Genomic DNA, 26,547 nt, shown 5'->3' with positions numbered 1-26,547 from the left:
TTATACTAAAAAATAAAATAAATTTTCCAAAATATTTATTCAAAAAATAAATATATATATATACATACCAGTAAAAAAAATCCTACACAATACATATTTATTCAAAAAATAAATATGCATATAAAAATATACATTATATGCATACCGTAAAGAATGATTTTAAATAAATATGCATACCGTGAAAAAAAAATATACTTAAAAAGTTAAATATATGCATACCGTAAAAAAATCCTACACAATATATATTTATTCAAAAAATAAATATGCATATAAAAATATACATATGCATACCGTAAAGAATGATTTTAAATAAATATGCATAACGTGAAAAAAATATACTTAAAAAATTATTCTAAAAATATTGTTATTTAAAATTATTATACACAAAAATTAACTACCATAAATTACTCATTAACTACCGTAAATTATTCACCCACTAACTACCATAAATTACCCATTAACTACCATAAATTATTCACCCATTAACTACCATAAATTATTCATAGAAAAAAAAGAAAAAAAAAAGAGAAAAAATAAGGAAAGAATAAATATAGTACCAATATTATTGTTGGTTTCTTCAATTTCATCTACACCAACATTTAAATCGGACAAATGATCTTCCACTTCTTCTACACGAACATTTAAATCTAACAAATGATCTTCCACTTCTTCTACACCAATATTTAAATCTGAAAAAGGAGCAAATTCTACATTTAAATCTATATTACACATTGAAAATTTAGTAGTGTTTGAAGTCTTATTTTATGAGTTCTATATCTTGTAAAGTTGTCCGATATGAAATAAATAAATAAGATCTCATTTTAAAGATGACATTCATTTCTGAGAAACAATTGATATGAAATCAATTTTAATTTAAAAAACTTATATATTTATAGATTTTTGTGAATAAAATGATGAAGATTAGAATCAAATCAAAGAAATTATAGAAATTAAAATTTTAAATATTTATAGTATGTTATGATTTGAAGAGATTTAGTTTTTGGAAAACAACTCAGTTTTATTATTCCATATTTGGAATAATTTATAAGATTTAAAATGTCAAATAAAAAGGTTTTAAGTAATTTAAAATTACTTTGTCAAAATAATAATTTTTTAAAAAAAGTTTATTTAGAATCCTAGATTAGTTGAGGGTCCATCATCCTAATTTTTAAAATACGTGTTTTGTTCCTTCATCATCACTTTTTATCTCTCATTCTCACTTGAGGTTGAACTACCTATTTTAAAATGTGACACATAAGTGTTTTTTAAGCCAAAATGGGGAGGGAACCAAAATATTTAAAAACAAAATTGAGAGACTATAATCGTGAAAACACCAAAATAGGAGACAAAACTATAATTTAACCTAATTTATATTTTATCCAATCAGTGAACAAATAAGACGAACTTGTACATCATTATATTTTATTGTTTATAAGAGATTTCAAGTCTAGCATAATTTTTAGATACAAAGTGATATTACGTTTTTCTTCCAGTTGTATTCTTATTAAGCTATATCTCTAGATAAAAAGCTCTCAAATCATATACATTATAGGGTTAGAAAATATAATTGTTTAGTATGATATAGTTGAAATTTCTACACAACTGCATGATAGGATTGGACATGACATACACCTAGCCATATAAAATTGTAAGGAAAAAAAAAGGTAAAAAAACCTATTCCATATAATCCAAAGCGGACTACTATATGCTTGAGAGTTGAATTTAGATAAGGTCCTAATGTATAGGAGATGATAGCTCACAATGCTATTTTCAACTTTAGTGATGTGCCATGGAAGGTTAGGCCTGCTACAACTTTTTCAATGACATGTTTTCATAAAGTAGTCTCAAAATCTACACTTGCATCACATAAAACCAGGCGGTTAGTTGTGTTGATAGACAAATGCATAGATGTAATAAATATAGTGATATGACTTTTGAAAAGCATATTAAAAAAAATTGTAATAGAATAAATATTTTATAATGGACATAATTATATGACTTTTGTTTGTTGCACAACTTGAAGATTTACTATGCATATGTTTATTTATAATTTTTGTGATTGTTCGTTGCAAAACTTGAAGGTTTTATGTTTGGCACTAATGTGCGTATATGTATTAATTAGAATAAGAGCTAATGTTAAGTATCCAAGTAGTCATGTGTATTACAATAAAAACTTTCTGTGTTTAATTTTGTTATACTCTGCAATCTTTGTTTTAAAGGTGCGGGTTACAAAGTTGAATGTCTATTTTATGAAGCTCATTGAAAAGTGTAAGTATGTCTTTGTTACAACGTGCTACATAAATAATAGAAATCTTGCATTCCATGTAATTATAGTGATTCACTATTACTAATACTAAAGGACTGAGTTTTTATATAGTTATTTATCAAAAAAATTATCTTTGATAATAGAGATTCTCCTGAAAGAATAAACATAAGAGAATAATAGTTTTAATTTTAATTTATTTTGAGTAAACTTTGCATTACCGTAGCTAGGTAGATCACCTGTATTACCCCTCGAAAAATAATGGCAACCAAAAAGGAAAAATGAAAGTTAGTTTGTTATGTTAAAATCCCTTACATGAAAAGGTTAAACACTAATTAGACATATTAGAAACATGTAAGACAATATAAGAATAAACAACTCCAGACTTGTAGAAAACGATTATGCAGCACAAATATTTTAGATTTAACGCATCATGTCCAGTATTCGACAAGTATCAATATAAGAAGATAACACATGTGGTTTCATTCGATCACTTTTTATTAAAATTGAATAAAAATGCATATCATAATTCAATAAATCATGATCATGATTTTTATTAAACCAGACATAATTAAAAAATGTAGAAACTTTATATGTTGATGAAGATAAGAAAAAAGTGAAAAATACAAAACTCTTACGGCAAGCAGTGGATGAACCCCTGGCGTCTTTTGTATTTGAGTGAGCCTTCTCTAAAACCCCTAATGGATAAAAAAATCTTTGAGTTCCTTTTCAACTGCTCTTACTTAATTGAATATAAGTTACTGGACAAACAATCTTGCATTAACACTAACATCTGCCCAACCATCTACATCATCTTCTATATCATCAAATATACCAACACACTTAGTAAACTTGCAACATGAGACCTACAACATTACTTATAGCAATAATTTTTTTCACCAATATCTTAACTAACCTCCAGCAAGCTTGCAACATGAGACCTGCAACATTCCAAAACAAACATCTTAATTAACCTCCAGCAAGCTTTTCATTGATTCCACCCACATGACATAAACATAAAAATAAATATTAACAAAATTTTAAAAAACAAATAAATCCACAAACTGAACTACAACATAATGTTTTGAATTCTTTACAACCCTATCTTTGACCTTTCAAATGCATTTAAATAGAATATACAAGGTCATTCAAAGGGTCGGACCATTGATCACACTAAAAAACCTACAAAGATTGAAAAAGATAACATTGGTCACAGAACTTCAGAAATATGGAAGAAAATAAAAAACAACACAAAAGTGGGCTTAAACAAAACAACTTACACAACAAATATACTGAATGAATGTTGCAGTTGGAAGATCCATGTGTATTTATAGGGTGGAAGAGAAAATAATTTGCAACCATGGAAAAGTTTTACATTTATGACAAAAACCTTCCTTCAACATTATTTGTGTCGAATTTGAACGGATTGACATAGGCAGAAGCAAAAATTAGGTTATCGAGTAGTACATTTATTCTTTCGACCAATCATAAAATTTCTGCCTCCACAACAACAAATAATTTACGGCCATACATAAAAAGACATTTATATCCCTTATTTTGAGAGGCATAACTTAGATGGAGGGGGAATTAGGCGGCCAATGTATTGAGACAAGATAATGTATTTGAAAGGACACAAATTATTAACAATAAATTTTGAAAGACTAAATTAAATATGAAATTATTTGAAAAAACTATTACAATAATAGTAAGATTTCTCAAAATAGAAACTATTGAAATAGTAAGCTGTCCATAATAGTGACATTTGTCAAAATTTCCAAAAAAATTGGTTTTGCTTTATTATTATGTATGATATAAAATAGAAAAATGAAACTATTAATTCAAATATTTAAAGACAGAAACATACAGTTACTGATCAAAATATTGATTATTAACGAAAACATGAAGTTACAAAAGACTCTTTAGGCACAATTTAATTTTGATGTTTTTATTTTTGTTCCTGAATTTTTTTAAACACAATTTAATGTATTCTTATTCTTATTTTTTTCCACAAAATATTATGTACTTTTAATATACATTTTCTGATATTAAAAATATACATCTGAAATAAATGTGCGTCCCGTATCAGAACGCACGAGTTTGTTACTAGTTTCTTTCCATAAATGTAATAAATTAAAAATAAAATTAAATATTACTACAATAAAATAAAATGAAAATAATTTCACATGAATATCTTTTCCCGAAGCAGAACTAAAACCCTATTCTCAATAACAATTCACTCTTTTCTTACACTCTTTCATAGCTCTTACCCTAAAATCGTTCTCTGCATTAACAACCGAAGACGCAAAAATGGCCGCAACAGCATTGGTAGGAAGCGCTTTTCTCTCCGCAACAGTTGAAGATTTACTACTGAGGCTCTCTTCATCAGAGTTCATCGATTACATCACAAGCAGCAAGTTGAATCTCCTCAAACTCACAGTATTCGAAACATCGCTTCTCACTCTCAATTCAGTTCTTCCCGATGCAGAGCGGAAGCAGTTCTTCAATCCCGCAGTCAAACAATGGATGGATGATTTGTACGACGCGATCTCAGATGCAGATGATTTGATTGATGAAATCGGTTACGATTTGATGCGATGCAAGGTAGAGAACGCTCAACCTAAACACGATTTTACATTTGATTATAGATTGAAATTTATGAATCTAAGGCTACAACGTTTTGTTCAAAGGATAGATTCCATTGGTTTACAGTCTGTGAATGGTAGGGTTTCTTGTAGAATGCGTTCGAGTTTGGGGTCAAGTTCAGTGTTAAATGAATCTTTCATAGTTGGTAGGGAGGATGATAAAAAGAAATTGATGAATATGTTGTTGTCGGATACTGGTACAAATCTAGACGTGGTTGCTGTTTTGGGTGTTGGAGGGGTTGGTAAAACTACACTTGCTGAACTAGTTTACAATGATAAAAAAGTTAATGAGCATTTTGATTTGAAAATGTGGATTCGTGTGTCGGAAGATTTTGACATTGCGAGAATAATAAGAACTCTACTTGCATCTGTATGTTCATTAATGTACGACGAGAACGACAGTCTTGATTATCTTCGATTTGAGTTAAAGCAGAAGTTGAATTGTAGAAGATTTTTATTTGTTTTGGATGACCTATGGAATGTTGGCTATAATGATTGGCATGAGTTGGTAGCTCCTTTGGTTAATGGAAAATTGGGAAGCAGGGTGATCATCACGACGCGTCAAGAAAAAGTTGCAAAGGTTGTGCATACATTTCCAATTCATAAATTAGAACCTTTGTCAGACGAAGACTGTTGGTCTTTACTTTCCAAGCATGCATTTGGAAGTAAAGTTTATGGTGGCAGTGAATACCCAGATCTTGAAGCAATTGGTAGGAAAGTTGCAAGAAAGTGTCTAGGATTGCCACTAGCTGCCAAAACACTTGGTGGACATTTTTCTTCAACTGTAGATTTAAAGGACTGGATTTCAATTTTGATTAGCAACATATGGAAGATACCAGATAATAATATTCTTCCATCTTTGCTTTTGAGTTATCAATGTCTTCCCTCTCATTTGAAAAGATGTTTTGCCTATTGCTCAGTTTTTCCGAAGGGTTATTCCTTTAATAGGAAGCAGATGATTTTGTTGTGGATGGCAGAAGGCTTCCTTGAACATTGTCAGGATGAAAAAGCACCAGAAGAAGTAGGTGATGACTACTTTGTTGAATTGTTATCGAGATCCTTCATTCAACAGTTGAAAGATGACAGTGAGAGAGAAAAGTTTGTTCTGCATGACCTTCTTTATGATTTAGCCGAGATTGTATCTGGGAAAAGTTGTTGCAAGCTCGAATGCAGTGGCATCATGTCAAAAAAGGTTCAACATTTGTCATATATTCAACACGAGTATGACACTTTCAAGAAGTTTGAGATTTTCCACGATTTTGAAAGCTTGCGAAGCTTCTTGCCTATTTGCATTCGCCGGGGTTTGAATTACTTATCGAGAAAGGTGGTGGATGATTTGCTGCCGACACTCAGAAATTTGCGCGTGCTATCGTTATCACATCACAGAAACTTCACCATGTTACCAGGTTCTATTTATAATTTGTTGCATTTGCGGTATCTCGACCTCTCTCACACTGATATCAAAAGCCTGCCTGAATCAATATGTCACCTGTACTATTTGCAAACCTTAAAGTTATCAATGTGCTTATATCTCACTGAATTGCCGGTAGACATCGGAAAGCTAATTAATTTACGCCACCTTGATATCAGTAACTCTCGCATTAAAAAGATGCCAATGCAAATTGTTCGATTGGAAAATCTTCAGACTCTATCTGTTTTCAGAGTGGGCAAGCAAGAAGTTGGGTTAAGTGTGAGAGAACTTGGGAAGTTTCCTAACATTCAGGGAAAACTTTACATTGGAAATCTGTGTAATGTCATCAATGTCAGTGAAGCATGTGATGCCAACTTGAAGAATAAAGAACTCATTGATGAGTTAGAGTTATGTTGGAAACAAGAAGAAGAACAGTTAGAGTTATTTTGGGAAGAAGAAGAAGAAGAACGACCACATGATTCACAAACACAAACAGTTGTGCTTGATGGGTTGCAACCATCAATAAACTTGAAGAAATTGATCATTGGCAGTTATCGCGGGACAAGTTTTCCAAGTTGGTTGGGAGATTCTTCATTTTCTAACATGGTGTACTTGCGCATATGTTATTGTGAATATTGTGTCACACTTCCATCATTAGGGAAACTACCTTCTCTCATAGATCTAAGTATAGATGGTATGTCGATATTGGAGACAATTGGTCCAGAGTTCTATGGCATGTCAGGTGGAGGTTTTAATTCTTCGTTCCAACCATTTCCATCCCTTGAGCATCTAAAATTTTCCTACATGTCTAATTGGAAGGAATGGCATTCCTTCGGAGGCAGTAAGTTTCCGTTTCCTCGTCTTAAAACTCTGAAGTTAGATAATTGTCCTAAACTGGAGGGACATTTGCCTAGTCATCTTCCTTCCATAGAGAAAGTTCAAATTCATTGCTGTAATCAGTTGTTGGCTACACTATCTACTTTGCAATGGCTTTCCTCGGTAAAATCTTTAGATGTGGTAAAATCTATAGACATTCAATGTTCAGACTCCATCGAATGGTCGTTGTCTGAAAGTAATTCTGCATGTCTTCTGCAGCGGCTAATAATATGGAACTTCAGGATGATGTTGTCTCTACCTAAATCGTTTATGAGCCCTACTTGTCTTCAACACTTAGAACTCCATTCAATTCCATCTCTCTTGTCATTTCCGGATGATGGTCTACCCACTTCTCTACAATCACTAGAACTCCATTCACTTCCATCTCTCTTGTCATTTCCGGATGATGGTCTACCCACTTCTCTACAATCACTACGAATTTCTGACTGTGAAAATTTAGCATTCTTGCCTCCTGAAACATGGAGCAAGTACACATCACTTGTGTCTTTGGTGTTAACGCATTCATGTGATGCACTTACCTCCTTCCCACTGAATGGTTTCCCTATGCTCCAAAGGCTTGATATTGCAAACTGTGGAAATCTGCAATCCCTTTCTATTTCAGAAATTTATTCCCATACCTGTTGGCCGTCATCCCTCCAGTCACTTGATATTTTCAACTGTAATGCACTTATATCACTTCCTCAACGGATGGACACCCTCATTGCTCTTGAAAGCTTGCATCTCACATTACAATCATTGCCATGCTACGAAGGAGCTAGCCTCCCTCCCAACTTACGATCAATTTACATTGAAATTGAATCCTTGAGAACAAAAACGTTTGCAACCGGATGGGGTCTCCAAAACCTTAGTGCTCTGTCTGTTTTGGATATCAGAGGTGATGGTATTGTTAACACCTTGTTGAAGGAGCAGTTGCTGCCGGTTTCTCTCGTGTCTCTGTCAATAAATTTTCTCTCTAAAAGGAAATCCTTACCAGGAAATGGACTTCGACACCTCTCCTCCCTTGAAAAGCTTAGATTTCATAGTTGTTCAAAGCTTGGCTCATTGCCAGAAAACATGTTTCCTTCCTATCTGAAATCACTTGATTTTTCAAATTGCCCAAAACTTAAGTCCTTGCCGGACAGGTTACCTTCCTCTTTGGAAACACTGAAGCTGGGGGATTGTCAAAGACTTGGGTCATTGCCGAAAGACGGTCTCCCTTCTTCTCTTAAGCGACTGAGCATTAGTGAGTGTCGTCTGTTAAAAGCAAAGTATAAAAATCAGAAGGGGGAACATTGGTCCAGCATTGCTCACATCCCTGTCATAGAAATAGATGATGAATTGACAATATGAGCCATGGGAAGGGAAGGAAGAATTGCAGTCACATTTCAGGTATGTTGTTCTTATATGTCTCTCAGAGTCTGCTAGTTAGTTACTGGACAAGAAAAAATTGGAAATTTCAGTTATAGCATGTGTATGTATGTGACTTGATATTCCTTATTAACTCAATTTTTGCCTGTTTTTAAGTATCCCTGGCTGTAACTATTATTCCATAACCACTTGCTGTAATTTGGTTTAGATTTTTGACTTTGCTGTAATACTCTCTGGAACAATAATGAAAATAAAAGCTCTGACTTGTCTAGAACACTTCCATTCTGCATTCATTTGTCATCTTTTTAGATTCTAAGGTCATGTGCTAGTTGCTACTTTTGAATGATTGACCCTACATAAATTGATGGATAAAACTATGTCCAAATCGAAATTAGGTGGTGATACAACTTTTGAGTGTGAGAAGTGAGAACGTCGTGATGAAATTTAGTTTTACAATATACCTAGGAGCATAGAGACCCAATGACATACACTGGCTGGTAGCGGCCTATTTGGTTTCAGTCCAATTTTGTGTAACACCTTACTATGGTGAAACTTATAATACTAATACTACTACTTAGTTTGCTAGTTTTGACTAAGAAACGCTTGAAAAATTGTGTAAAACCTTTTTAAGATTGTATAATATTCGTCTTTTTAATGTCAATATACCATATTATGTTTGCTACTGAACAATATAGTTGAAAAACAATTCTGATGGTCTATGATTTAATGCTTAACAAGATTTTGAGTAGCTTATTATTCTGAAGCCACCTATTTCTTGAATTTTTATGATTGCAGACGACAGTTAAGGCCTAAGAAAGTTTATTTTAAGGATGCTTTCCAGGAGAAGATTCTTGAATTTTTATGATTGCAGACGACAGTTAAGGCCTAAGAAAGTTTATTTTAAGGATGCTTTCCAGGAGAAGATGGATCAGTTTGACCAAATGATCCAATTAATCCAACAAAGGTGGTTGAAAATGTGGCAAGCCACAAAACTAGTGCATGAATCTGACAGCAGCAAAGTTCAAGGAATTGTTTTGATATTACTATGTTGTTATTGATATGAAATATGATATTTTTAATTATAATGATCGTCAACATTATTAGACCTTTTTCCTGTTTTTATTGACAAGCAAGGACTGTTTTTCAACAGAAATAATGATCTATTAAAAGGAAAATGCTAATGGTTAAGAAAACATAAAAAAAAAAATGCAAGAATAAATCTCAACCATTCATTATCACCACCACCTCATGATTCCTATTAAAAAAAGAAATTAAATTAAAAATAAATTAAAAATTTCCCTATAATATAGTGACATGTGTTCATTCTTGCGTTTCTTCTCCAATTTCCTTCGTATTAAATAGCATTACTCCTATTAAAATTAGAGTGAAATTTATTTGGGTTTGTTTGATTTGATAATTTGATAATATACAAATTCAATACATTAATGACATTATCAAACTTTTTTTTATACAAAACATTAATTAATACATATAAATCAACTAATATCAGATTTTGAAAAAAGCCAATAAATAATTGGCAAGAGAAATCAACAATACCTATGGGACCGTTTTATTAATTATGTTTATTTATTTATTTTATATTTTCAATTCAACTTATAATAAACAAGTAAGAATGTAGATTAAATTTCATTCTATTATAATTTTTTTTTTCAATTTTTAAAAATAAAACTATCATTTTCTAAATATATCGGATGTGATGCATTATATTTTTATAATCTATTCATTTTAGTTATTTTTAAATCGTAGTGGTTTCTATGTAACTCTATTTACTTATGCTTGGCTTAATGCACTTCTTTGTATATATCCTTAATAAAATCCCTTTTTATAAAAAAATAAAAAAAAGGTTTTAGGATACTTTCTTGGCTTCCTTTAGTCATTTTAATTATCATTTAAGTGATTTTTAAATTTCACAATTTTTATTAAGTTTAATTCTATTGTATTTCCTTCATAGTACATAGATTTGTCCATTAAAAAATTATTCATAAGTTTATCAAAAAAATATCCAAAATATGTTTTATGCATAAGCACAATCTATTTTATTTTTAAAGAATGTTACTTGTCCACGTTTTACGCATAAAATAGATTATTTTTAAAGAATGTTACTCTTCATTAGATCTTGCATCACTCTTAAATGATTATACCATCATTTTTTTAAATTTTACAAAAAAAAAAAATCTTCATTAGCAATTAAATTTTTTTCTTCAAAATCATATTCTCCAGTTTTTTTCATCAAAAGGAGAAAAATAAGCTAGAATTTAAGATAATGTACATGTGTTTCCTTTATCATTAGTTGAATATAATCGGATGAATTGTTGAAAAAAGAACGTTGTGTATGAATGATAACTTTCATATTATATTGCATGTTGTTTCATAAGTTTAAATCTGGACTGTTGTATGTTGAATTTTAATTTTTAATTTACTTCTCTTATGATTGGTTGTAACTCTAGTGCACTCTGGCTTTGTCCCCAAAATTATTGTGTTAATAGATGGTAAGCTGGTTGATGTTGAGGTAGATGTTAGTAAACAATTTACAAATAAACAAGAGTTTGTTGTTCGTAAACATATGCTCCAATCGATCCGCTCGGAGGCTATAAATTTGGGGTCTGACATTGTAATTGGGAGGTTAGATTCTGGTTCTGATAGAAAATCGACAATTGTGATAGTGAGATATGAAAGAAGTGGTAAGTACATAAAACCTATGTGAAAGTTGAAACGAGATAACATAGGAATGAGGAAATGTGAGTGTCATTTTAAGTTGTTCTAGTACATTAAGGAGAACAACCAGTGGCAGATCCAAAAAATTTGTATAGTGGGGGTTGAAAATTAATGGATATATTTTTACTTTAAAAAATATTTCAAAATGTTCCAAAATACAAATTTACCCCTGCCATTTAGGCGAGTAAATCAAAATGTTAAAATATTTTGGACACCCCCTAAGCGTGTAAAAACCAGGGGGGTAAATCAAAAAAATATATTTTACAGGGGGATAATTTTTCCTCTTAGGGGGCAAAAGACTTAGAATTTTAAAATTATAGGGGGTAATCCAAAACTTTTTTTTTAAAGGGGGGTAAATCAAAACTCGCCTATATGACAGGGGGGTAAATGACTATTAACCCTACATAATATAACGACAAAAAAGTTAAAATACAAAAGAGTTTACAATTGTCCTCTACGAGTTTTCATATTTTAAAAATGTTCATTGATTTTTTCATTGTCCACTTTATCAAATATGCCACTCTCTATATATGTAGCTAAATAATCAATTGAGGCTCCTTAGTATGGTATTCTCCTACCACTTAACTAATCACTAACTATGAATCACCATTGTCTTTTAGGTCATTTACTTTCATTTCAATATCTAGCTTCATTCATGCATGGAATGCCTCATACTCTACATGGTTGTTCCAAACTTTGAATTCAAAATGGAGATATTTTTTACTTAACAAGCTGTCAGGATCTCCCAACGCAAAAATGCTATACTCCCATACGATTGCGTAAATCATTTTTTACAAAATTCATGGCTGGGAAAGACCTTTCAACAGTTGCAGTTGCCACTTATAAAATCAAAGCTAACCTCACAAGTAAGCATATAATTGGATACACAATATGCTTTTTAGTTTTCATCAACATTTCAGAAAGCTCAATGATTCCATTTAACTTTGAAAATTAATCATCGGACCGAAGATCTATGATAAAAGTCTCAAGTTGACTATCAAGCACCATAAGCTCCACATGAGAAAATTCTGATGGATAAAACTTAGCCAAATTAATCAACTTCTCTTTATCTAATGCAAAAAACGAATCTCTTGAATTCAAGCTTGCTACACAAAGAAGCAACTATGTATTCACCTCGGTAAATCTATTGTTAAGCTCTTGAAGTTGTCTATCAATCACTTCATAAAATAGCTCAACTTGAAAACGATGTAGATTTGAATTTTTTTTAGCTTTACACTTTGATCTTCCTTGTGTAATGAGCGCATCATCCATATTTGGAATACTGATACTTTGCTTCTCACAAAATAATGATACTTCATTTAGTAAAGTATGCCAACCATTATCTCTCATACTTTGTAATTTGTCCTTGCAAACTCTAACTAATGATATAACATTTACAATATCCTGATTACTTCTTTGCAACGTTTGAGATAAATCATTAGTAATTCCAAATATATTTTTCATCAAGTGCAAGTTAAAAACAAACTCAAAAGATTGCATGATTACGTTTGTTGTTATGTGTATGATGGTTGGCATGGTAATTTCATGAAGTTAATGTTATGAATGTATATGAATTGTTAAGAAGAACTTAGATTGTGAATAGATGTGTTAGGACTGGTTTTTAGGCAGGAAAACATGTATTTTTGCTTCTGGTTCAGTGGTAAATCGATTTCCCTTTGTAAAAATCATGTTTTTGGCTTCTGGTTAAGTGGTAAATCGATTTACCTAGTCAGTAAATCGATTTCCCTTTGTAAAAATCATGTTTTTGGCTTCTGGTTAAGTGGTAAATCGATTTACCTAGTAAGTAAATCGATTTCCCTTGACTGAAATTGTTGATGTTTTTATTGGCTGATTGACATCTATGTTTGGCTAAAATATAATAGCAGCAAAATGTAATAGAATGTATAAGTCTTGCAAATATAAAAGAACAAAACAGGTACAAGCAGGATGTTATATGGAATGTTATGACATTAACTCATGACGTCGCGCCTGCAGAACTGGAACATGAAGATTCAGTTTGATACTCAACAAATACAGAATATTCTTTGGAATATTATGTAATCCTATGTGGCTCAGATTTAAAGGTCAAAAGAATCAAGTAAGAATATTAAAGAATCAAATCAGAATATTGAAGATTCAGCAGTTTTTAATTTAGGAGATAAATTAGGAAACTTGTGGTTGAAGACCTTTCTTTTAGCAGAAGATATATGTTGATTTGTAACAGCTAGGAGTGTTGCGATTTGTAAGCCCAAGTCCAATTAAGAATAGGTTATAAAAAGAAACCTTTGTAACCAAGTTTTGTAAGCAAGTCGAGTATTGAAAAGATGTAGTCATTAGGGTTTGTAAAGGTAGACCATACAGGTTGTGGGATGGCTGCCATGTCTTTCTCGGGCTGCCATGTCCTTCTCGAAACCTGTAGGTAAGAGAAGTTATTGTTCTCACTCGAAACCTGTAGGTAAGAATTGAGTATTATGTTCTTGATTGAAGCTGTGAAGCAAGATCAAGTTAGTTTTTCTTGTTAATTGTTTAAATAGATGTTACAGGGTTGTAACAGTTAGGTATCACTAGGGAGTGAGCAGAAGTTCTCTTGTCTTGGATGGAGTTCTAAGATAAAGGTAGCATTGGGTAGTGACTAGGTAAACCAGAGGTTGTTTATCTGTAAACCAGAGGTTGTTTACATAAAATTAAAATTGTACTACTGATAGTGAAATCATCTTCCTGGTTTGGTAGCCCCTAGAGTAGATAGTTAGACCGAACTGGGTTAATAATTCACTGTGTTATTTATCTTCTGCAATGTACTGTTTGTTCAGTATTGAGTGTTATAACATCGTGTATATCATCAGTATCAGGTTTAACAGCTAGTCCTATTACAGAACCAGTGAAATTTACAATTTGGTTATGTGGACTGAACTAACATAGTCCCGGTACTCATGGACTCCTTCTTTTGAGGGGTAATCAAAAATTGGGGATCATTCTATCCTGCCTTAGCTAAGCTGATAACAGATTAGATGATTTAACATTGTGATTGACATCCTGAGTCTGTCATACCAGAATTTCAGAAATTGACTCTTTATTGTTTTAACCATAACTTGGGCTTCAAAACTCGGATTGTGACGCGATCGGAGGCATTGGAAAGTTAACAAAAAGGGATATCAGATTGCTAAGCTTCCACAACTTTAGTACACTCTTAAGTATTAATAAAACCCATGTGTGTACATGTATCTTGATTAATAAAATATAGAAACTTCGTAAGGTAAAAATTAGGATGCCTAAGCAAGAGAAATGACTGGAATTTTGCCCGCTATTTCCCTTTTCCCTAAAGCGGCTACTTCCTAAGTTTTACAATCTAATGGTGTCGTAAATATAAGACGAGGGTTAGAGAACAGACATAAGTATAATAACTGCGAGTAGGCATGTTACATATATGTTGGCTATTTGTTGTGAAGTAATTCCAAGGATGCCCTTGTGCCATATATATTGCAGGCATTCCTCGAGTGTCTGAACTCGGGAATGGGCTGCGCTCCGTAGTTCAGGATCTATTCTTCGGGGATGAACTCCTAGGGATGTGGGCCACACCTTATCCTTTTATCACCTCCCATTATGGGTGAATGTCGTTTACGACTCAGACCCTGGGATATTGGAGGAGTTGAATTGAAGTGTCAATCTAATGTCGATTCCATGGTTCTCTATAGTCCATATGAGTTACTTACCATGTAGATTTAAAGGTATGGTTTGGGACTCGTTTCCGAGAGCAGGTAGGTAGGTAAACCCAGAAGACTAAACCTCGAGGGTAGCTCCCGACAGAAGGCTGATAGGTAAACCTGGAAGACATTTTCTGGAGGAAACATGTACCTAATATCTGAATATGATATACTTGATTAGAGTATCTAATTGGGTGGTCAGTGGACGCTCAATCGTGATGTACGAGTTGCTAGAATTTCCTATATGGGATAGTGAGGAAACCTTAGGATCGAAGATGGAACCGTATATGATGCATGCACCCTGTAAAGTAGAGAGGACCCATAAGATAAGGGAACTCATTGAGATTTAGTAATCTCATCCCATTCATCTTATTATTTTTCAGGTGTAGCAACCTGCCCTAAAAATTAAGATATTTAGAGTCGCCACCTATTCTGAAGGGCGAATAGGAAACCCTACGCAGTTAAGAGATTCGGGGTAAGTTATTATAATCAGGTCGAGGGAAGGTGTTAGGCACCCTCAACCCTTTCCTATTGGCTTTGAATCTAAGGGTCAAGTTTTATGGCTAAAAGTTAAGGTTAGTAGCTAAGGAATTGAATAGGGGGAAAATTGAGATTTTAGGGAGGGGGACTCGCCTTGGTTATCCAAGTGCCTACGTATCTCCTTATGGAGAATCAGAGTCAACGTAGTTCGGGCACAGGATTGTACGCCTTAGAATTGAATTTGATTTGTTATGGTTGGAAGTTGTTTTAAAATTATTTTGAAATGCGAAGTTCGAAGGTATTTTGAATTACCTTATCGTAGTTGTGAACATTGCAGTGTTTGAAGGGATGAAAATCCGTAGTGTTGTGGTTTAATGGGTTTTGAGTTTGGGGTGTACAACCCTGATTTGATATGGCATCGTTAGTTGCGATGATCAATAGGTTTGATCATTATAGTTAACGGATTAACGGGGCATTGCTGGTTACTCTGATCAATAGATTCGATCGTCGCTGGCAGCAAATTGAATGTGTTTTAATTTTGTATATTTTTTATTCTTTTATCTCTCGTCATTGCGACCAATAGATTTAGTCGGGTCGAGGAGAGAATTAGTAAAGAATTGTTTAAATTTTATATTTTTATCTCTCGTCTAATGCAACTAATAGATTTAGTCGGGTCGAGGAGACAATTAATCGAAGGTTAATGTTTCGCCAAATGGGCAATGGGATCGGGCAAACCCTAATGGACGAATAAACCTTTTTAGGGTTTTTGTGATTATAAATAATTAAAGTTAATTAAATAAATTACTCGAAATAATCGAATAATCGGGAGGAAAATATTATACTCCTGTAATACGGTGAACTGACTTTTTATCAAAATGTCGCGGTAAGCAAGAGTTGCCACCGACTTTTATTTTATCCAAATATCGGAAAGGCTAAAAGAACAGAGAAAAACCTTTTTGAGAAAAACTGAGTTCGGGGGGTAATTATGCAAAGGGAAGGTGTAAGGCACCCTTTGCATCCATGGTTTTCCATGGGCTCTTAATTGCTTTGCTCTTTGTTTGAAAAGAAATGTAGAAGAAAAAGAATAGGGACTTTAGCTCGTAAATGAGCGTAGCCCTTTTGAAGGATTATGAGAAAGAATATAAAAAGTTTAGAGCAAGGCAAAGCAATTAAGGGCAATTACCTTATAGTTTTTGAAAAAGGGTTCTTTTAGCCTTTCAGAGCGAAAGGGTCTATCCTTGCCATAAGAGGGAAGGAAGCCTTTCATTTGGAGGTTGAAGGGTCATCGCTTTATCGTTCGCCATAAGACTGACCCATGCCATAGAGAGGCAGGTAGTCTAAGGGAAGGATCAGAATAGCCTTTCGTTTAGGCAACCAGAGGATACCTCAGCCTTTTCGTAGGCAACTTCCGAGGGTCGAGATCATGTGTATCGAAGGCAGAATAATTAGGGACCATGACCTTAATCGAGGCAACATGGTTGAGGTATCCTCGTATTCGAGGGACTGGCTATTCTGCAAAAGAAACACAAGGCAACAAGGCAACAGGCAACAGGCAACAGAGAGGTTTACCCAAAAGTGTGCGTGTGTGCACCAATCACGTGATCATATTCAATTATATTATCTTATAATTAGGTGATTCTAATTCAATTCAGAGTTACACTCCCTAAAATTACTAACCACAACAATATAGACAGTATAATTAAAGCAATATGGGGAAGGGAAATTGCAACCAGCTGAGGAGAGGGGAATTGAAACCAGCGGGATTAAGGCAAATGGGTTTGAAACAAGTAATAATATAATCGAGATTAGGGTTTAGGGTTACCGATACTCGAAGCTTTGGCAATTGACAAACCCTGAAAAGGTGGGAAAAATGGCAAACAAAAATGGGGTGAGTGTATTATTGGTTCGGAGACAAACAAAGCTAACTCTAAAAAAAAAAGATAAAGAAACTTGAAATAAATAAATAAATAAACAGCCACTTAGCTTTGAATTTGATCTGATATGGTTGGCGGGAAGCCTCGGAGTTAACCCTGAAAAATGGCGAAGCAAAAGGCAAAAAGTGAATGTTAGGCAAGACAAATAAAATATATAAATAAAATATTAAGAAAATAAAATGTAAATAAATATAATAAATAAAACAAATATAATAAAGAAAAAAGATATATGAAAATAAAATAAATAAATAAATAAATATTAATTATATATAAAAAGTTTTTATAGTAAAACATATAATTAATTTATTATTACTAAGAAAAAAAGAAAAGATTTATATATATATATATATATATATATATATATATATATATATATATATATATATATATATATATATATATATATATATATATATATATATATATATAAAATAAAGGCCATGTAATTAAAATAAAAAAATTAAAAAATACTTAACTTTTGATTCAGTGTGGCAAACCTGGGAAGGATCATGGTGCACCAGCCTATCTACACGCGTTGGATCCATCTGGGTAATGATCTGACGGCTGGATCAGTGAGACCCACCGTATGTGCATGCGCCATGAAGCATGGGATCGTTCCATTTGAAAGAAGAAAAACGCGCGCGCGGGCGATTCGAACCACCCAATCACACGTCGACACATCATCATCTTCTTCAATCAAAACCTGCAACAAGCTTTTTACACCGCTGATTGCAAGTGCGCTGTAAAAAGCCTTACATACCACACCTGCGAAAAACGCGAATACAACCAAACGGCCACAAAAATTTGGCGCGAGGCCATGGATAGGTTCGTCTCAACCATGCGAATCTAGTAGTACATGTCCTAGAGTCTAATTTTGCGTGATAAACAAAACCCCAATTTGAGGGTTTGAACCCTAACATGGCATGTGGCTTATAACGACATAAAAACACCAAGAAATCTCCAGAATTGATCGTCACACAATATTAAACACAAATATGCGCATGAAATTCATTGATGATGCATGAATAAGGCTAATCGAAGAAGTTGAAAAGTGTGCAAACCTTGATGAATCGAGGGTGATTTTGTGCGTTTGAAGGCTAGGTGATGATCCAGAAAGCTTCCACGATCTTCACTGAGTGTGTTGGGATCTTTGAATCTCTTTGAATTGCTCCCTAATGCCAAAACCGAATTCAAGTTTTCTTTGAGTTCTTTGTTACTTGCTAGGGTTCTTGGAGCTGCAGATTTCGTGAACCCTTGCCTCTAGACTTGTTTTTCTACTTATAGAGGAGATATTAGGTTAATAAAATTGGCTTGAATCCTTTCAAATCTTTGATTGCCATTAGAGAAAATTTGATTGAAAAATCTTTCTAATTATGGACAAAATTTGATCCCATTATTCCATATGAGATGTGTGTCATACCCCAAAATTTGCCCTCCTATATTCAATCAAAGGTTCTTCATCACATCTCCGATAACTCAAGGCTCTAAGGTTGTCTCAAGTCATTTTCTCATATCCAAGACTAGGGTTTTGCACTTTATCAAAGGAATTTGAATTTCTAAGGTCTCAGATGGATCTCAGGGTATCTCATATGCCTAAAAGTATCTCTATGTCAATTCTCAAGCTTCTATTTCAAGGATTGCCCATTCAAGTGCTCAGATGATCAATGATCGACTATGTTGACCTAAAAGTCAACTATGGTCAGAGCATAGTCAAAGCCTCCCAATTTTGGTCAACATCAAGTATGTGAAGTATAACCATCATTTGATCAAAGATTGATCATGATTCCATTAATAGAAACTCAGAGATGAACAAATACAAAAAGGTTCAAATTAGGGTTTCTTAGGAGAAAGTCAACCCAACTTTGACTGGGCATAACTTTCACATGGAACATCAAAAATTCCCCAATCAAAGCCTGTTTTGAAGGAAATTGGATTCCCTACAACTTTGTCTCTCACAAGCCAGGGCTAGAAATGATTCATTTGAGAGATACAGTGAAAAAGATTACAGGTCATTTTCAGGCATCCTTCAAAAGCAGTTTTTTGTCAGAGAGGATATGATCAAGATAAAAGCTCCATTTGAAAAATATGTTCCAAAGTGGCTTGTAGAGGACACTTTGAGGTTTCCAAAAAGTATTAGAACTCCCTCATAGCTTAAAAATTGAGTGAGATATGCTTGATCAAAGTTGGGTGATTTTGGAGGACCAAATGTGAAAAAAGAAGGTTCAAATTGAGAAATTTTGCAAATGGGCCTATGGTTTTATGATACAAACTTGGTCCACAAGCCATTAGCATGCCCAAAATCATTTGCCACGAAAATTAGCATTTTATTTGATTTAATATGATTTTTTTATTTCATTTTAATGATTTAATTAAGATTAAAAATCAAATATTTTGTTAGGAAATATATTTTGTTGATTTCCAATCAACATTTATGATCAAATATATCTCAATTTTCGTGGCAAACCAATTGGGAAGAGATTGATACAAGTTTGGCCAAAATAAGCAAGTTCTCATGGGAGAATAAAATCAAAGTTTCACAAATATGGCAAGATTGGATGCAAAGGCTTTGGGCTCTTTTTGTTGACCTAATTTTGTTCCCTATAAGTAGTAAACACAGGCCAATGGAATAGGGGACGGAATTCTGGCCAAAAAGACATATTCAAGAACTCAAAAATTCTTCAAGAAACATGAAATTGGTTTCAGAGAATTAAAGCGTTTCAACAAGATTCAAAGGTTGCAAAAGCTTCTTGGAGGTACTCTGAACGTGTGTGGACACTTTCATAGCATCAACACCCCCAGATTACTCTCCCTCGAGCCAAGGTAAGTCGTTCTCAATTTTGGATCGGTTAGAACAATTCATGCGTTCTCTCTGAAATTTAAGTGTGTATTTTGGTTATTATTGATGTTCTGAATGTTTCTGGGTGGATTAATTGGGGTTTGTATGGTCTAAGCACGAACGACCATTGGAGGCCGTGTGGAGCTCTTAGGGTTTAAATTAGGGGTTTCTTGTAGAGGTGAAATTAGGGCAAAAGAAGGGCATGGTTGAGTTCGTACGGGATAAACGAAGGGGATGAGGGGGTCGCGCCATGTTTATGGGCTTGTATGCACGAATCGCTGTTTTCCAGGTCTTGGTTGCTATGAAAGAAATCGTAGCAATATCGTGGCAAATAGTTGCAGGTTTTTGTGAAACTTATGGGGAAGATGATGAGCTGTCGTTCCCTGGTTTGCCAGTTTGAAAATTAGCGCGCGTATTATGTTGCTTTTGCCAGTTTTTTTTATTTTAATGCAGGCGTTTCACAAACAGAATTGTGTGTTTGGTTGGTTGGTAGTGAAGCGCGCGTGTGAGGGGGAGGTCATGGGTTCGAGCCTCCCCTCACACATTTATTTTTTCTGAATTTCTCAATCATGGATCCCATGCGCCTGCTGCCATACAGATCACCATACACCCTCCAGATCTCACCTTTGGTTATCCACCCACCCAGATCCAGCGTACCCAGATTGAATGCCCATACTATATACCCTAATAGCAGCTATACATAATCCTAATCTCTATTAATTTTCAATAATTTTGATTATTTGTTTATTTAAATTAAAATATCTTTTTAATATATTATTTATTATATAATAATTATTTTTTAAATAAATGATTATATAATAGTTATATTAAAGATTTTAATTTGTTGTTCGTGCCGATTAAATCGATTAATCGCTATGGGCAATAATAATTTTAATTAAAATGTTATTTAACTAAAAATACAATTAATTCCTATTTGGTTAAATGGTTTTGACTATCTTATTAGTCGCGATGATTAACCTTTCTATTTTCCATACTTCAATTCATTATTCTTTTTAATCGAATCAATCGATTGCGAGGGGTAATGATACAAATTAATTATTAAAAATCATTAAAAAATATCATAATTCGTTATCAGTAATAATCAAATCAGTTGATTAAAATTGGTAACGATACAACTTCAAATCTGTTAACTATGGCGATTGAATCTATTGATCGTTGCGGTTAATAGTGCTAAATCAAACCAGGCTTATACGCCCATATCCTAAAACACTCAAAATACACTAAAACCACATTACTACGGATTTTCATCCCTTCAAACATTGCAATGTTCATAACTACGATAAGGTAACTCAAAATACCTTCGAACATTCGCATTTCAAAACAACTTCAAAACAAATTCAAATACATTCAATTCAACTCTAAGGCGTACAATCCTGTGCCCGAACTACGTTGACTCTGATCCTCCATAAGGAGGTACGTAGGCACTTGGCAACAAGGCGAGTCCCCTTCCTCCAAATCTTAATCATGTCTTTAACCCTATTAATTGTTTGTTACCTTTCTTTATGTTTTGCCATAACCCTTATCTTTGCAATGTTAACCTTTAGGAAAGGGTTGAGGGTGCCTAACACCTTCCCTCGACCTGAATATAGTATCTTACCCTGATCTCTATACTGCGTAGGGTTTCCTATTCGCCCTTCAGAATAGGTGGCGGCTCTCTAAATTCTAATTTTTAGGCAGGTTGCTACAGCTGGCGACTCTGCTGGGGACAACTATAATGGTGAATACTATGCTCCTATGGGTTTTGGCAGGGTTTAGGTTTGGCAAGTTTTTTTAGGGTTTGGCTAATTTGCCAAAAATTAGGGTTTATTTATATTTAAATATTTAAAGTTTTTACTTTATTTATTTATGTATAATTTCATCTTTTACATCAATTGAATAAATACCTGTTTATAAAAAAAATCTGTTTATTTAAATATTTGCTGCGTATTGTATTTTTTAAATTGCAAGCGTCCGGATTCAAGGTTAGTTTCAAATATTTAAATTTTATTTATTTATTTATTTTCCTTTTCAATTTCATTATTGCAATTTAATTAAATATTTATTTAAGTGAATATTTATTTCTATTATATTTGCTGGTGTTTTTTTATGTTGTGTTAAACCCAAAGTGTGGGAGTTAACTTTGAGATCAATAGGGGAGTATGAATCGCCTACGAGTCTCATTGATAACTCCACTCGGAGTGGGTTGAGTATTCGGAAATGTCCAAAACGAGGCTTGACTTTGTTGAGGGCAGGACTGGATACTTGGCTGATCTCTCCGAGAACCTACCCCAAAAATTCGAACCTCATGGATAAAATGAGTTGTTCTAAAATCCCAAGAGACAAAAAGTCTCGGAGGCTACGAACGACCCCATGAGACCTTCTAGAACCCCCTATTAAAAGGTTGGCTCCCAAGAGTCGCTACGTCGGACCTATGAACCTAAGACTTTTGTGCTTATGTGCTTATTATTTGTTTGCGATTTATATACTTCGAATATCTATGCGTTTCAATTTTGCAGGTATCCCTACGTAGTCCCTAGCCTATAAGGGCTCTAATTTCTAAGAACACCTCTTTCCCACGAAAGACATCACCTTCTATGCATTCCCTAACCTGTAGGGATTTTATTTTTATATCCTTATATTTTTACAACTGCGCGTCCTTCCCACAAAGGATATCTCCATTAGCATACGTCAATTGGTCTCTCGATGGCCATGAGACATAGTGACTGTCTCGAACAGTCACTCTATGCTTGCTCCCACGAACTCCCTAGCCTGTAGGGATTTGCTTTCACGTTCATGTGTTTCTACAATAACGTGTCCTTCTCCTGAAGGACATCCTCATTAACGCACGTCGATTGGCTTCACGATGGCCATGAGTGATGGTAACTGTCTAGAACAGTCAACCCGTGTTTATTCCCGCGCACCCTCTAACTTGTAGGGTTCGGATTTCCATTTATGTGTCTTTCATCCCTAGCCTGTAGGGATTTCACTTCATCCAATATTGTCCTTAGATAGGTTGTGTTCCACACAGAGAACCTTCCCACGAGGGACAACTTCATCGGTACGCGTCTATCGGCCTCTCGATGGTCATGAGACTTGGTGATTGTCTTGAACGGTTATCAGTCGCTACCTTCTGCGTACTCCCTAATATAAAGGATTTCCATTGGCGTGTCATAACATCTATCTTGCAAGGATTTCGCTAGAGTCTAATGTCATCCCTAAGTCCGCATAGACTATCCTTAGGATTATATCTATCGCACGTCACATGTCTGCATTACATGCAAGGAGTTATAATACAAGGAGTCTCGTGCATACGCATGCATTTTCATTTTCATGCAATCATACATTTACATTCACATTTGCATTTCCATCTTCACCCGCATCCATACTCGCCGTGCTAGCCGGTTTCCTGAAACTCATGGAGAAAAATAAAAGGATCATAAACTATGGAGAAAGGAAGATAAGCTATCGCCATGCCAGCTACATGACCATGCCTTTCCGTAACAGGATTATAAACGCAACGAAGGTTATTATCAAGCAAGGATTAGTTCAACAACGAAGTTCCCTCATAGATACACTCAAGGGGTATCTAATCATAAGGGGGTTCATCTACGAACACATCAAACTTACAAGGACACTCTACGATAACCTGGGGGCAAGGATTAGTCCGACTGGGGCAATATCCTGAACAAAGACGCATAACCACGATGGAGGGAATGCGACATAGGTTAACTCCTCACTAAGGGGCAAAAGGGTCATAGGTGTTCCCTATCAATTTATAAACTCTGGAGGTTACCAATGGTGTGATACTATCCTTAGGAAAAGCAAAAGAGGTTCAGTCTAAGGAAACTCATGAAGTTCCGAAACGACGAAAACCCACCGCTAACGGTTTATTCACGACAGGTTTGACGTGCCCAAGGAGAATTCGAGATCACCCTTTACTTCTACAAGTCCATGAAGTAAGGAGTGAAACGAGGTCAATGGATTCACAAAGGAGAATGCCCTTAAGATCAATAGGTTTTACCATTTCAAGTTGTAATTTCTACGATCACAAAGTGTTATTTGATGTAAAACGTTATACCTATCGAATAATAATTCAATAAAATGATCATGCATGTTTTGAAATCAATTCTTTCTCTTCGCTCTTGCATTACTACGACTTTCCATTTCAAATTATCACTCCCAATTATTAACAAACTTGAGGGAGAATGACGAACACAAAAAACTAAGTCCAACTAAACATATGCTTTCAAGGTAAGACCAAGCCGAGGATGTACAGGCATTGTTTCAATCCCCAAACAGTGGAGAAATAAGGATGTTAATCCCTCGTTACCCCCTTGAGCCAGGAGTTGGAGTTTGTTTCTACTTTTTCAATTAAACCTTGATTTTAACCAGGGGCAGGGTAGATTTCGATTAATTCAATGGTGTATTTTGGTTGTCAAGAGAATCAATCAATTCAAGCAAAGTTTCAAGCATATCTTCTTCCTCGCGTTCATCCAAGGTTGAGGAAGTAAATGAAGATAACATTCACAACAATCTTCTTCCTCAATACATCATTCAAGATCGAGGAAGTGTCAAAGTCGAAGCTTACAAATCAAAACCAATATGGCAGTCACAACATTCAATACCCAAGGATCAATATTTCCAAAAGGGCATTCAAAAAAAAGAAGGAGAAAACGCCCGCTAAGTCAAAATGGAAAATTTCATGAAAGAAAACAAAATGACTTAGGCAAAAATTAGGGCATCCCGATGAATCAAATCCAAAGGAATTGATTCATGCAAAAATAAGGGATAAAGACAAAACAAAGGCAAACACAAAAGATATACTTGTGACTGCTAAATCATCGAAGCTCCTCATCTATGCTTGGATCTTTACAACATTTTTTCATCAATGCAAGGATCTCTACTAAGGCTTCTGCTCAACATCAAAATTGAAACGATTCTCTTGCAAACAAAGCACATTCATTGGATTAAGCGAATTTTTAGGATCTGGAGAACATCAAGGAGAAAGGGGTGGGGTAAATAAATTTTTGAGCCTTATATCCATTGTTTCTTAGAACATGAACCAGGCCAAGTTACAACATTCAAAAGTCCTAATTGAGGCAAGGTCAACTACGAAAGCATATCAAGCAGGATTGGTTATACTGACTCCTAAAGTTTGTTAAAACTATTGCTAATCACTATGCTTCTTCAAGCATTCATTTCTAATCATCCACTCCTTCGATTTCAAAACTTGCATTTGCATCACATTAAAGTTATTTCTCAAAGGGTACAACGCCATCTGCGAATATACACTTAGCACAAAGGCGATCATTTCTGATAAAGACTCTTGAATGGGGAAACCACGTCCAGAGGGTTTTCCTAAACAGGGGCATACAACCAAACATCCTATTAACTAGGGGCATTCATCCTAAGGTTCAGTCGACCTAGGTCACATCTCGAAGCAATAACGATCAAGGGCATGTCAAACATGGGATAAATTTAAACCAAAGGACAGAACACTATGGATAACCCTCCATATCCTGGAAATCAAGGGCATACCCTTCAATATAAACGCCAAAGCATATGACAAGGTTGTTTCCTGGGGCACTTCCCTCATAAGCATCTTTTTCCACGAAAATACTGGGGCAATGGATATCAAACCCATAAGGCGCACAACAAAAAGAAAAGGCGTCTTTATGCTTTACAACCTTGAATCAATCTCTCTCCTAACTACGATCTACAAAGTTCAAGGAATAGGTGTTGAGAAATCGCGCTAGCATCCAACAACCTTACAACATTATCAAAATATACACGCTTTGGTTATCAACAACCTATCATTGAAGCATCATGCAAATACATATAAGTCATGCATTGCATACATTGGCAGATACATTACACCACACCTTTTATAGGTAGTCTTCTTTAAGACAAATCCTACGATCCTTTTTAGGAACCTTTTCAGGTAGTCTTTTCTAAGACATTCCTCATCCTTTCTAGGAACCACTTCAGGCAGTCTTATTTAAGATAAATTGTCATCATTTCCAAGAACCTTTTTAGGTGGTCTTCTCTAAGACATTCTTTTTCTTTAAACCTTTCTAGGTAGTCTTCTCTAAGACAATCATCGTCGTTTCCAAGAACCTTTTTAGGTAGTCTTCTTTAAGACATTCTAAGAACTTTTCTAAATAGTCTTCTTTAAGACATTGCCATTCCAAGAACCTTTTTAGGTAGTCCTTTTTAGGACATTGCCATTCCAAGAACCTTTTTAGGTAGTCCTTTTTAAGACATTCCATTTGCTAAGAACCTCTTCAGGTAGTCTTCTTT

General features: G+C 34.3%; 1 protein-coding gene across 1 annotated transcript; it reads left to right on the top strand.

Moving 5' to 3' along the window:
* The first annotated feature begins 4,460 nt into the window (after positions 1-4,460).
* LOC131593202 (putative disease resistance RPP13-like protein 1) lies at positions 4,461-9,964 on the top strand. The gene is made up of 2 exons (XM_058865480.1): positions 4,461-8,581; positions 9,356-9,964. Exon 1 carries the CDS (start codon positions 4,571-4,573, stop codon positions 8,540-8,542), a length of 3,972 nt encoding a protein of 1,323 aa, XP_058721463.1. The 5' UTR covers positions 4,461-4,570; the 3' UTR covers positions 8,543-8,581; positions 9,356-9,964.
* The last annotated feature ends 16,583 nt before the right edge of the window (positions 9,965-26,547 follow it).

Source organism: Vicia villosa, linkage group LG3 (assembly GCF_029867415.1).
Source record: "Vicia villosa cultivar HV-30 ecotype Madison, WI linkage group LG3, Vvil1.0, whole genome shotgun sequence".
Lineage (NCBI taxonomy): Eukaryota > Viridiplantae > Streptophyta > Magnoliopsida > Fabales > Fabaceae > Vicia > Vicia villosa.
This window is presented reverse-complemented; position numbering and strand designations above follow the sequence as displayed.